This window comes from Petaurus breviceps, unplaced genomic scaffold (assembly GCF_028583685.1).
Source record: "Petaurus breviceps papuanus isolate PSGF00001 unplaced genomic scaffold, PetGlider_PUasm1.0 90925, whole genome shotgun sequence".
Classification (NCBI taxonomy): domain Eukaryota; kingdom Metazoa; phylum Chordata; class Mammalia; order Diprotodontia; family Petauridae; genus Petaurus; species Petaurus breviceps.
In genome coordinates, this window is record NW_027187380.1 from 11958181 (window position 1) to 11972415 (window position 14235).

A 14235-nucleotide genomic window follows, 5' to 3' on the forward strand; every position below is an offset into this window, starting at 1 on the left:
AACTTGCCCAAGGTTACACGGCCAGTTATTTTGTGTGGGTGCTAAGTATCTGAGGCCAGAACCGATCCCAAGTCCTCTGGACTGCAGGGCCGGTGCTCTTACTCACTGCACTACCTAGTCACCCCAAAGCAGCTCTTTCTTAGGGTAATCCTTGGCTCAAACGTTTCCTCTGTGCTGAGAGACATTGGAATTTGCGGAGTTTTGAACTAGCTCCTGGTTTTATACAACTCCCTACCCCTACCCCCCCACATGACCAAACCTAATCAACCAGTCTGAATACACTTTTTATGCAATGTTACTCTAGTTGATCAAGAACTTTTTCTTTACTTAGTCAAAAACCTATAATTAATTAACTAGAGAAATATTCTCACTTGGCTATCAGAACTTAATATCTTCAAACTTACATTAATGGAAAAGGGTGATTTGATTTACTGAATCAACACTCTTCTTCTAGCCCCCAACCCACATGAACCCATACATTGAGAAGCAGAATTGCTTTGGAGTTACAGAAATTTTGGGATGGAAATGGAATACTGTAACACAACCTTGTCCTATGCCTCAAATCACAAAAGATTTAAGAAATTTATCAAAGAGGGGCGGCTAGGTGGCATAGTGATTAGAGTGCTGTCCCTGGAATCAGGAGGACCTGAGTTCGGATCCAGCCTCAGACACTTAACACACACAAGCCAAAAACCTAGCCATGTGACCTTGGGCAAGTTATTTAAACCCAACTACCCTCCAAAAAGCAAAAAAAGGGAAAAAAAATTTATCAAAGAAATGGACATAAAACATGCTTCAATAGCGCAAGAGCTTTCCTGAAAACTTGTAATATATAACCTATATATAAACTATTATATACATCATATATAGTACATATTTTATAAAACAAATATGTAAATATATGACCTAAAATAAAGGTTAGACTTGGAAAAATGAAGGTTCATCAATACTTAAGTAGTTTCATTATGAATTAAACAATGTCAAAATCTTGTGAATTCAGTGCCAATCGTGAACAAGTGATTGCAGGAAAAGGAAGTCATTATACATTAAAGGGTTTTTTTAAAGTAAAAAGGGTTCTTTTTGTTTTTTGGTTTTGGGTTTTTTTTTTGCCTTTTGCCTTTTGGAGGGCAATTGGGGTTTGCCCAAGGTTACACAGCTAGTTTGTGTTTTTGTGTGTGGGTGTTAAGTATCTGAGGTCGGAACCCAAACTCAGGTCCTCCTGACTCCAGGCCGGCTGCTTTACTCACTGCGCCACCTAGCCACCCCAAGTAAAAAGTTTTTAAAAATAAAAGTTACAAGGTTTATTGAATTACTCAAAAAATTTAATGTTTACTTTTCCTCCAAGTAATTAGCACACTAATGTAGTCCTGTCCTAACATAAAAACATAATTCATATTCCTATACACTCTCTCAATTCTCTTTTCTGACACACCAACACACTGGTGCAAGCCCTCGTCATTTTATGCCTAGACTACTGAAGCTGTCTTCTCATTGATCTTTCTGTCTTGTCTCTGCCCTTCCAGTCTATCCTCCAATCAGAGGTCAAATTGAGCTTCCTGAACTCCCCTCCCACCCTCCATTTAATACATTCCATCAACTTCCTATTACTGCTAGGATCAAACATAAAATCTTGTTTGTATTTTAAAGCCTTTCCTAACTTGGCCCTCTCCTGCCTTCTCACACCTAATTCCCCTCCACATACTTTTTGTGGCCCCTTTGCTGTTCCATTAGACTGGACACTCTCCTGGCTGGGCATTTTTCCTGATAGTTCCCACGTACAGAATTCTCTTCTTCCATCTTGTCTCTGCCTCCTGGCTTCCTTCAAGGCCCAGCTACAAGAAGTCTTTCCATATCCCCCTTAATGCTAGTGCTTTCCCTCTGCTGATGATTCCCAGTCTATCCTGCATACATCTTGTTCGCACGTGGTTATTGGCATAGTCTCCACAACTAGACTATGAGATGCTTGAGCAAAGGGACTTTTCTCTTCCTTTCTTTGTATCCTCAATGCTTGGCGTAGTGCCTGGCATACAGTAGGCACGTAATAAATGCATGCTAGATAACTACTTTGAAGCTTGCCTGGAAATGCTTAATAATGTTTGTTGATTTGACTTGGTTATTTGGAGGGGAGGGCAATAAGGAAAGCTGGAACACTTAGAAGGAATGAGGACCCTGGAGAGCTGGGGGAAGGAGGAAGCAACCGATGCTCGAGTCTGGGCCTGTCCTAGACATCTGAGTTAGACTGTGCTCTGCCCCCCCCCCCCCCTTCATTCGCGGCCTCTGGGGCCCGTCCAGGTGACGTAGGCAGTCTGGGGGGCTGGGCCAAGTAGGCGCGGTCCTCTCCGTTCAGGCAGCGCAAAGGCCGCCTCTTTGGGGTCCTGGCGGCAGCTCTAACGCTGCGGCCCTAAGGAAGATGGCGGCGCCCTGGTGGAGAGTCACGCTGTACGGAACGCGGAGTGTCCGCGGCTTCGGCACCACGGGTGAGGGGGCTGGTTCGGGGAAGGGGCGAAACGGGGCCTTAGCTGGGGTCGGAGTCGCACTCCGTGGGCTGCGCATATTCTTTCTGCCAGTGATTCCCTGGTCCTCTCCGCCCCGCAGCCGTCCTGAGCCGCCGCTCCGCCCCGCTGGGACCCATGCCCAATGAGAACATCGACGTGAGCAGGCTGGAAAGCCTGGAGAAGTATCGCAGTTTCGACCGCTACCGGCGCTTCGCCGAACGCGAAGCGAACGCCCCGCACTGGTGGAAGAGCTACCGCGACTACTTCCGGCAGCCCTCAGGTGTGCCAGGGGGCCTCGGCATCTTCCTCCTGTCATCGCGAGACCCGCCCCGCGCCCTTCCTAGATAGCGGGAGGGCTGTACGTCCTGCATTGCAGCCCCACCTCTTTTAACGGATGAGGAAACTAGGGCCTACCCGGAGAGCTGCCCCAGAGGGCCTGGGAAAAAAATGGAGATGGTGATCGTATCTCTCTCTAACCTTAGGGAAATGATTTCACCCCCCTGGACCTTCAGTTTTCGTATCTGCAAAATGGAGTTAATTGTAATTGTAGCCAACATTTATATTGCACTTACTTGTGCACGGCACTGTGCTAAGTGCTTTACAACTGTGATCTCATTTGACCCTCGCCACTCCTGGGAATGAGGGGCTATTATTATCCCTATTTTACAAATGAGGAAACTGAGGCCTCCCTGGAGAGCTGAAGGGTTTCACCCAAGGCCACCCAGATAAGTGTTACTTTTCCTGGAAAAAATAGAGATAATTGTATCTTACCATAACCTTAGGCAAATGATTTTGCCCCCTCTGGGCCTTCTCCATATCTGTAAAATGGGGATAATAGTACCTAATTTTCTTTATAGCACTTAACTGTGTACCAGGAACTGCGCTAAGTGCTTTACCATGATTATCTAAAAATTTGATTCTTATAACACCCCTGGAAATTAAGTGTTATTATGATCCCCGTTTTATTGATGGGGAAACTGAAGCAAAGAGTAGTTCAGTGACATGCCAGGGTTGTACAGTAAGTAAACTATATTCTTGGAGGTAGTACCCAAATCAAGGAGATGGAAGATGTGAGAATCAAGTTGAATGTACATAAAGCATACTAGAGACCTCAGATCACTGCCTCAATTTCAGTTCCTGCTATTAGAATTATTATGATGATTAATACTACTGACTTCTTGGTATAATGATAGATGTAGGAACCAAGGCGGTAATATTGGTTTTTTGCTCTTTACTAGATGTAATCCTGAGTAAGTCATTTTGCTTTTCTGAGCTTCAGTTTCCTCTTTTATAAAATGGGGAGGAATATCTTTGCACTACTTAACTCATAGGGTGGTTGCAAGGAAAGTGCTATGTAAAGCCTTCAAGCAGGACATGTTACTATCATTGAACTTTATAGCTAAACTTACCATCACTCATTGTGTCACCCTGTTTCTTTTAATGCTGACACTAACCCTATGAAGTAGGCAAATATTACCATTTCATCCCATTTTACAAAAGAGGACAGTAAGGTTCTGAGAGCAGTATGTTTGTTTGGCATGCCTGTGTCTCACAGATAACAAGTAGTGAAATTCAGGCTAAAACTGTTCTCTTAGCTTCAAATTCATTAATTTTGTTTTTAAAGATATTTTATTGATATTTCTTGTTTTTTTTTTAATATCACCATCATTTCCCAGAACTTCCCTTTTCCATAGGACACTCCCTTGTAACAGAGGTACAATTAAGCAAAACAAATCAATACTTTGGCCATCTGAAAATATACCTAATGCTGTACCCATAGTCCACCTTTCTGCTGAGAAGTGGAGGCATGTTTCACCAAAGAGAGAGAGAGATCAGAGCCTTCATTTTCTCAGTAAAGACTGAGTTGAGGTAACAGTGTGAGGATTGGGGAGGGAGATGGTACAGGAGGCTTCAGAAGAGAACGGGAGGTTTGGAACAGTATTGGTGAAGAGTAGAAACATTGCCTTGCTGCAGGAAGGGCCTGTTGTTCTATCATTTCAGTCACATCCAGCTCTTTGTGACCCCATTTGGGTTTTCTTGGCAGAGATACTAGAGTGGTTTGCCATTTCCTTCTCTAGCTCTTTTTACAGATGAGAAAACAGGCAGACAAGGTTAAGTGACTTGCTCAGGGTCACATAGCTAGTAAGTATCTGAGGCCACATTTGAACTCGGGTCTTTCTGACTTTAGGTCAGTCAAGGGAGGACCTAGGTGAGATTAGATAACACAGAGTTGTAGTGGACCCACCACAGTTCTGAAGTGAAGGTAAGAGCAAAAGAAGCAAGTGGTGGAAGTGATGCCCCAGGGATGGGGCCTGGCAAGGTGTGGGTTGGCCTGAGACAGAAGAGCAAAGGATTGAAAGGAGCAGATAAAGTTATGTTGAACTAGTTAATTAAGTGAATTGAGAAGGGAAGAAGCCAAAGCCAAAACAGGGATCATGGCCTGGACTAACAGGCGGAGACTTTGGAGGTCACTGTGACAGTACAGAGCCCAGAGCTAAGTAAAGTGGGACAGATGCTTCATTATTCTAATGACCTGGAACAGTTCTGAGATGTGGACAGCTGGGAGAGTATGGTGAGGAGGACATACAGATTTAGGAGATGTAAGGTATAGAGAGAGAGAGTGATAGGAGGCTGTGATCAGATAAAGCAGTTTCAGCCTTCTGATCATGGACTTGGATCACTCACACCCTCCTTATGTGAGACTGAGGTATACTAGAGGAGAGGTCCTGAGAGCTGAGTAGATTGAAGAACTGGGGGTCAGGAGGTTCAAGGGAACATCACCACCATATATATATTCAGGTCTCCCAGTGGAAGTGCAGGAGCTGGTGAAGGCAGAACAACTGTGAGCCAGGGACTGAACTTATTAGGAAAGGAAGGGGTATGATATAAGGACTGATACAAAATAACCACCAAGATCTGGGTTGGGTGAAAAATTTGGATAAAGTGAACCTGAAAGGAGGATGGGTTCCCCCACCTATGTGCACACCCTTTTCTTTCAGTTCTTTACTGTTGCATCCAGGGCCATCTTCAATTGTTCTGATCCATATCTGGCCACTGGACCTTGTTGGCTCTGGAGGAGAAAGTGAGGCTGGTGACTTTGCACAGCCCTCCCTTACTTAAATCCAATTCACTTGCAAATCTTGGCATCACGTCCCTGAAGTCACCTTCAAGAATGAAGGACAAAAAAAAAAAAAACTAGCCATGTAACCCTGGACAAGTTACTTAACCCCAATTGCCCTCCAAAAGGCAAAAAAAAAAAAAAATGAAGGACAAACGACAAGTGCTGTTATAATTATTTATATAAAAATTGAAAAATATCTTGTGTTTTACTTTGGCTTTCTTGGGGTGTTGCCTTTTCTCCTCTACCCAAGCCACTTCCTCATTTCCCCAATTTGAGGAAACACAGGCCTCAGCTGGAATATTCTCCCTGTTACTTTCATTCCTACATCACCCACAGCTCCCGCATAATTTCTACTTATGTCCCTGGCTAGCTTGCAGAATCACTACTGCCATCTTTATTATATCAAACAAAGATCAGAGCTGGGGCAAATCCGAGAGCTCATCTAGTCCAACCCCCTCATTTTACAGAGGAGGAAACTGATGCCTAGATGGGGTGAGTTACTTAATCTAGGCCATGCCCAATAACTGTCACTAACTCTTTTATTTTGTTTTGCTTATTTTTTGGAGGGGGAAAAGTAGGGCAATTGGGGCTAAGTGACTCACCCAAGGTCACATGGCTAATTTTTGTGTTAAGTGTCTGAGGCTGGATTTGAACTCAGGTCCTCCTGACTCCAGGGCCAGTGCTCTATTCACTGTGCCACCTAGCTGCCCTCAGCTTTTTGATCTTGAGTAAACCCTCTACCTCCCTGGGTTTCAGTTTTTTACTTATTAAAATGGTGGTGTTATATTGGATGATACTGAAGGTCACTCCCATTTAGTAGTATCAGGATACTTTTTTTAAATATATTTTTATTTACATCATTAAATATTTCCCAATCATATGTTAAAAAAAATTTAACATTCACTTTTTTAAAATTTTTGAGTTCCAAATTCCCTCTCTCCCTCCCATCTCTTTTGATGGCAAGCAATATGATATTGATTATACATGGGAAGTCACATGTAAAACATTTCCATCTTAGCCATTGCAAAAGAAAACACACACACACAGAGAAAAATAAAGTTTTTAATCTGTCCACTGTCAAAGTGTACAATGTTCTCCTGGTTTTGCCCACTTATCAGGTTTTTATGAAACCATCAGGATGCTTCTAAGATTGCTTCAGTTGTTTTAATTACGTTAATGTGTAAAAGTATTTTCATCCAAAAAGAATTGGGAGAATGTACCAGGCACTATATAAATCTCTACCCTCATGGACCTACCTTTCATGCAGATCCCAAAGACAAAATAGACATTGGATTTCCTCCCAGCAAGGTGCTCCAGAGGCAGCAGCAGGTCCTTGAAAGGAAGAAGATCCTTCGGGAGAACCGGGCTAGGATGGAAAAGGCTGCCCACCTCCGCAGTGGTGAGGGCCATTGCAGGGATCGGGGATGGAGGGGGGCACAATGAGCCCATTTGTCTGGGTTCACCTTTTCATGTACTTCTCTTCACAGCCTTGATCCCACTGGAGGAGGTGAAAGCTGATTGGGAGAAGACTGTTGGCCCTTACCATAAGCAGCGCCTGGCTGAACACTATGGTCTCTACCAAGACCTGTTCCGTGGTGCCACATTTGTGCCCTGGGTCCCACTGAATGTTGCCTACAATCTGGGAGAAGAGCTGATGATGCCTGTGTTCCAGGGGAATGAGGTTACCCCAACAGAGGTAACCTGTCCCCATCCCACAAACACACATGCCTTTCCTACTTCCTGTTTCAGTCCCAGGGTGTCATGGTTACAAAGCCTTAGGGATGTCTTCATCAACATAGTGTGATGTTAGGTGCACAGTTCAGAGCAATTTGCAGAGGTAGATTCTCTGCATGCTTAGAATCTTATGATCCTGCCTCTCGTTCACCTCTCAGGTGTCCTGCCTGCCTCTCTGCAACAGGGTGCCTTCTACTGAGCTGTAGTCTGTGCCCTGTACTGTCTTTATTCCCTGTGTCTCACTGTAGCCTTTTTCTACCTTTTCTCTTTGTCAGGCCACTAACCCCCCAGAGGTGACATATGAGGCAGAAAAGGATTCGTTGTGGACTTTGCTGCTCACCAACTTGGGTATGTAGCTTTGGCTGAAGAGGCCGCAGTTATCCCTCCTTTCCTTCCTGGGCCTCTGTTATCATTGAACTGCCCTGCAAACTAGATCCCTGAGAAGTGGAGGGGAAGTGACGGCAGACCTGCTAACTCCTAGAGTTGTCCCGACTAGAAGGCCCACCCTTGACGAGCACCAGACCCCACATCCACCCTGTGCTCCATGCTAAGCAGCTTCTCTTTGTATGCAGATGGACACTTGCAGGAACAGGATGCTGAATATATCCACTGGCTGGTGTAAGTGTAACAGGGTGGGGATTGGGAGGCAGCCAAGTGAGATGTGGGGAAAGAAGGGTGCAATGGAGGGAGGGACATTTCTGCTGCATTCTGATTCAAGAATATGGGTGAAAATCCACTTCTGTGAATAAACTTCTACAGAGGCATAATGTCAGTGGCCAGGCCATGAACATGTGACTTTGGGGGAAATAGGATATATGCCACTGCCTAACACCTTTCTTTCTACCTGGACTCTGGAGAGAGCTGGTATGAAGATGGGGTGACCTCTCAGAACATTGGCATTGGAGAGGGGTTACCTGTGAACAAGAAACATGATTTCCTCCCTGACTAGGACCAACATCCCAGGCAACAATGTGTCCACAGGACAGGAGATGTGCCACTACCTGCCACCCTTCCCTTCAAGAGGAACTGGTTTCCACCGTTTCACTTTCCTCCTTTTCAAGCAGCATGAGCCCATTGACTTTTCCGAAGATGCCCGTCCCACACCCTGGTAACTTCTCAGAGGCTTCACCCTGGGTATCGCCAGAATGGTTGAGCCTTGTTCTTAGTGACCTCTGAGCTTTCTGAAATTTGATTGGAGGAGTGGGGAATGTGCTAGGCAGAACTGCAGGATTTTTTTCTAGGGTAGATTCTGGGAAAGGATGAAGCATCTGCGAGCCCTCTCAACCTTTTCAGATTCTTTCATCTTCTCTTTGTAGTTACCGTCTTGCTATGAGGACCTTCCGCACATTTGATTTCTATAAGAAGCACCAGGACTTCATGACCCCAGCTGGTCTGGCCTTCTTCCAGTGCTGCTGGGATGACTCCGTCACCCATGTCTATCACCACCTGCTCAGTAAGTGGGACATGGTGGACGCAAGGGAGGGAGTTAGTGCTCTCTCTGTCTGCTGCAAGGGAGAGAGATCCCACAGAGCAAGGGATAGTCACAGCGCTGTAGAAACAGGGAGGAAACCCCGGGGTTTGCTGGGACGCCTTCTCTGGGGAAGCTCAGAACTGATGGGGGTGGGGAACATCTCTCTGAGCCCTTCCTCCATTCTATAGACATGCGGGAGCCGCTGTTCGAGTTTGTACGCCCACCCCCCTACCATCCCCCACAGAAGAAGTTCCCTCATTTGCAGCCACTTCGATATTTGGATCGATACCGAGACAGTGACGAACCCACCTATGGCATCTACTGAAGGACTACCTGGAAGGGACACGGTGACCCTTAGAGCCACCTTGGCCCCTCCATCTTTCAAGGACAACACGCAGCAGGCTAGAGGCCCCCGGGGGGTCCTTCTCCGAGCCTGTCAGACTGTCTGTGCTTTTCTTGTGTAACCATTGGCTTGGGAGCGAGAAGAAGCTGTGGGGTGTGTGAGTCAGAGAGTGCGAGCCTGGGGGATTCTGGGTATACAGCCTGGGAGAGTAGAGAGCTGGTTCAAGTCCCGTGTGCTAGATGGGCGACGTTAGCCTCTCTGTTCCAGGCAATATTCTTCCCCACCCCCAATATATTTTAATTTATTTGATTAAATATATCTCAATTACATGTAAAAAAAATTTACATTTTTTTTAGTTCCAAATTCTCTCCCCCTCCTTGAGAAGGCAAGCAGTTCAATATGGTTTATACATGGGAGGCCATGCAAAACATACTTCAATGTTAGCCATGTTGCTAAAGAAAACACAGACCCCCCCCAAAAAAAAACCGAACAAGAAAAATAAAGTTTAAAATGTATGCTTTGATCTGCATTCAGACTTCATCAGTTCTTTCTTTAGAGGTGGATAGTACTTTTCATCCTAAGTCCTTTGGAATTGTCTTAGATCATATTGATCAGAATAGCTAAGTAACTCACAGCTGATCACCATACAATATTGGTATTATTGTGTACAATGTTTTTTCTGATTCTGCTCACTTCAGGTTGTATCAGTTCACATAATTCTTTCCAGATTTTTCTGAACCATCCTGCTCATCATTTTGTATAGCACAATAATATTCCATCACAGTCATATACCATAACATGTTCAGTTATTCCCCAATGGATGGGCATCCCCTCAATTTCCAAGTCTTTGCCACCACAAAAAGAACCTCTATAAATATTTTCGTACATGTAGGTCCTTTTCCTTTCTTTTTTTTATCTTTTTGGGATACATACCTAGTAGTAGAATTGCTAGGTCACTAGGAACAAGTGGTTTTTTTTTTTAATCTATTTGTTTTTAGTTTTCAGCATTTACTTCTATAAGATTTTGAGTTCTAAATTTTCTTCTCCCTCTTCTCCCCTCCCCCCAAGATGGCTTGCTATCTAATATAGGCTAAACAGGTAAAATCATATAAATCATAAAAACATTTCCACATTAGTTATGTTGTAAAGAAGAATTAGAACCAAAGGGAAAAAAACACAAGAAAGAAGAAACAAAAAAAAGAGAGAAAATAGTATGCTTTGATCTGCATTCAGACTCCATAGTTCTCTCTCTGGATGTGAACAGCATTCTCCATCATGAGTCTTTTGGAATTGTCTTAGATCCTGTACAGGCCCTTTAAGATCTTGACCGAGCTGCGCACTCACAGTGTTCTTTTGCTGATAGCGCGACTCTGGTGGGTTGAGGCGCCTGGGTGTATGTTCTGCCTCAGGGGCCACATCCTGTATATTCTTTGTCTCTGCTCTGACCTGCCTATAGATAAGGAACCTCGGGACTGGGGCCAGGGGTATTGAGCAAGCACCATGAACAGGATAGTTCTCCCCGCCTATGAGGAGCCTGTTGCTGAGGCACATGAGGAAGCAGGTCTGGTGGAGGATAAAAAGGGCAGAGGAGGAGAGGCCAGGGAAGAGAGAGAAGGATGTGAATTAACGTAGCTGTGCACTCCACATTGGTGTCTGACTGTTCTATCCAATCTGGAGACGTCCGAAGGGTCGTAGAGATGAACAGGTAAGTATTGATGCCAGCCCTCGTGGGTAGGACCAAAGAGATCCTTGTATTGCTGAGAAGAGTTAATTCTATAAAAGTTGATCGTCACACAATGTGTACAATCTTTTCCTGGTTCTGCTCACTTCACTCAGAATCAGTTCATGCTAAGTCTTTCCAGATTTTTCTGAAGTCTACCTGCTCATCATTTCTTATGAACAGTAGTATTCCATTACATTCATATACCACAATTGTTCAGCCATTCCCCAATTGATGGGCATCCCCTCAATTTCCAGTTCTTGGCCACCACAAAAAGAGCTGCTATAAATATTTTTGTACATGTGGGTCTTTTTCCCATTTTTATGATCTCTTTGGGATACAGACCTAGAAGTGGTATTGCTAGGTCACAGGGTACACACAGTTTTATAGAAACATATTATATAGAAACATTATAGCCCATAGTTCCAAATTGCTCTCCAGAGTAGTTGAATCGGGCAGTTAGATGGGCGCAGTGAATAGAGCACCAGCCCCGGAGTCAGGAGGACCTGAGCTCAAATGTGACCTCAGACACTTAACACTTATTAGCTGTGTGACTGTAAGTCACTTAAACCCAATTGCGCTGCCTTTCCCCCTCCAAAAAAAGACAAAGACAAAAAAACCCAGAATTTTTTAATCAGTTCTCAACTACCAACAGTGCATTAGTGTCCCAATTTTTCCACATTCCCTCCAACATTTGTCATTTTCCTTTTCTGTCAGATTAGCTAATCCCATAGGTGTAAGATGGTACCTCAGAGTTGTTTTAATTTGCATTTCTCTAATCAATAATGATTTAGATCATTTTTTCATATGATTGTAGATAGCTTTGATTTCTTTTTCTGAAAACTGCCTCTTCCTATTTTTTGACCATTTATCAATTGGGAAATGACAGTTATTCTTATAAATTTGGCTCAGTTTTCTATATATTTGAGAAATGAGGCCTTTATCAGAAACTTGCTATAAAAATGTTTTCCCATTTTCTTGATTTCCTTCTAATCTTGGCTGCATTAGTTTTGTCTGTGCAAAAACTTTTTAAATTTAATGTAATATGTATGGGTATGTAATGTAATATGTAATGGGTAAAATTACCCATTTTACCTCCTGTAAGGCTCTCTCTTGTTTGGTCATAAATTCTTGCCTTATCCATAAATCTGACAGGTAAAATTTTGCATTTTCCCTAATTTGCTTATGATATCCATTCTGCTCTCTGTCTAAATCTAAAACATGTACCCATTCTGATCTTATCTTGGTATATAGTGTGAGATTTTAATCTGTTCCTATTTTCTGCCAAACTGCTTTCTAGTTTTCCCAGCAATTTTTGTCAGATAATGAGTTCTTGTTCCAAATCTTTGGGTTTATCACACAGTATATTACTACTTTTACTGCTATATACTGTATACCTAATGTGTTCCATTGGTCAACCATTCTATTGCTTTACCAGTACCAGGTTGTTTTGATGATTACTGTTTTGTATATAGTTTGAGATATGGTACTGCTAGGCTACCTTCACATAGTTTTTCCATTGCTTTCCTTGATATTCTTCACCTTTGGTTCCACCAGACGAATTCTGTTATTATTTTTTGTAGCTCTATAAAATAATTTTTTTGGTAGTTTGGTTGGTATGGCACTAAATAAGTAAATTAATTTAGGTAGAATTGGTGCTTTTATTAATTGGCTCAGCCTACCCATGAACAATTAAGATTTCTCCAGTTGTTTAGATCTGACTTTATTTGTGTGAAAATTGTTTTCTAATTGTGTTCATATTGTTCCTGGGTTTGTCTTGTCAAGTACACTCCCAAGTATTTTGTGTTGTCTGCAGTTATTATTATTATTTTTTTGGAGAGGGAAAGCAGGGTAGTTGGGATTAAGTGACTTGCCCAAGATCACACGGCTAGTAAATTCTAAAAGTGTTGTGTCTGAGGCCAGATTTTAACTCAGATCCTCCTGACTTCAGGGTTGGTGCTTTATTCACTGTACCACCTAGTTGCCCATCTGCAGTTATTTTAAATGGAATTTCTCTATCTTTTTCTTTTATATTGTTGGTAACAGGCAATACTCTTGAGGCTGTAAGTTGCTTATCAGTTATGTTGTTGTTGAGTTGTTTCAGTCGTGTCTGACTCCTCATGAGCCCATTTCAAGTTTTCTTGGCAGAGATACTGGAGTAGTTTGCCATTTCCTTCTCCAGCTCATTTTACAGACAAGGAAACTGAGGCAAACAGGGCTGAGTAACTTGCCCAGGGTCACACAGCTAGTAAGTGTCTGAGGTCAAACTTAAACTCAGAAAGATAAATCTTCCTGACTTCAGGTCCAGCACTCTGCACTATGGTACCACCTGGCCTTCCACAGATTCCTGAGCCAGCTAATATGCCATTACAAAGATTGTTGTCTTGGTGCTTAAAGCATAGCACCTTGTACAGAAGTAGGTACTTATTACATATTTGTTCAGATCAGCTCTAGTCCACTTACACCAACCACATGGTATCTTTATAAAAATAGACTGTGTCTTAGGGTACAGAGAAATTTTAAATAAATATAAAGCAGATATAGTAAATACTCTTTTTTTTTTTTGCCTTTTTTGGAGGGCAATTGGGGTTAAGTAACTTGCCCAAGGTTACACAGCTAGTTTTTTTGTGTGGTCTTAACAGACCATAATGCTATAAAATTGTAACTAATACAGAGAATACAAGAAAAAACATACAGATCTGAATGAAAAATTGATGACATCCCAAATATCTTGACCAAAAATTTCTGGGATACAGCTAAAGCAAACCTTAAAGAAAAATGGTATCTCTGAAAGCATCCATTAACAAAATAGAAAAAAAAAAAGATTAAATGAGTGTGATTTTTTTTTAAACTAGAAAACAAAAGACAATGTAATTGATAAAACTAAAACCTACTGCTTTGGGGGGGAAAGGGGAGGAGAGGCAATCAGGGTTAAATGACTTGCCCAGGGTCACACAGGTAGTAGATATCGGATCCTGATTTGAATCTGGGTCCTCCTGACTCCAGGGCTGGTGCTGTATCCACTTGTAATGCCATACACAGAAGCTTTCCAGAAGTACTGCTACTGTGAATAGCTTTTTTAAGATTCTGATTACTCAGTATAGTGATCACTCTATTCCATAACAAAAGCAAAACATCCATGGAAAATCAAAGTATAGCATTCACAATATTACAACTTATCACAGAAAATCACAATATAATATTCACAACATAGTCTCAAAGTAAAATAGTCACTCTTAAGTTAACTCAATTAGTCACTTATTGGTAGTCTCAAAGTACTTCCAAAGTACTTTTTTTTTTTTACAAAGTAGTACAAAGTCTTCCACTCAAGGGGCAAAGTCTTGATTAACT

At 42.7% G+C, this 14235-nt stretch overlaps 1 protein-coding gene across 1 annotated transcript; it reads left to right on the forward strand.

Annotated features, from left to right (window-relative positions):
• Positions 1–2317: 2317 nt before the first annotated feature.
• On the forward strand, positions 2318–9693 carry MRPL38 (mitochondrial ribosomal protein L38). Its single transcript, XM_069076361.1, has 9 exons — positions 2318–2477; positions 2596–2775; positions 6884–7015; positions 7104–7312; positions 7626–7698; positions 7923–7968; positions 8300–8458; positions 8667–8803; positions 9010–9693. Exons 1-9 carry the CDS (start codon positions 2411–2413, stop codon positions 9144–9146), a joined length of 1140 nt encoding a protein of 379 aa, XP_068932462.1. The 5' UTR covers positions 2318–2410; the 3' UTR covers positions 9147–9693.
• Positions 9694–14235: the final 4542 nt, after the last annotated feature.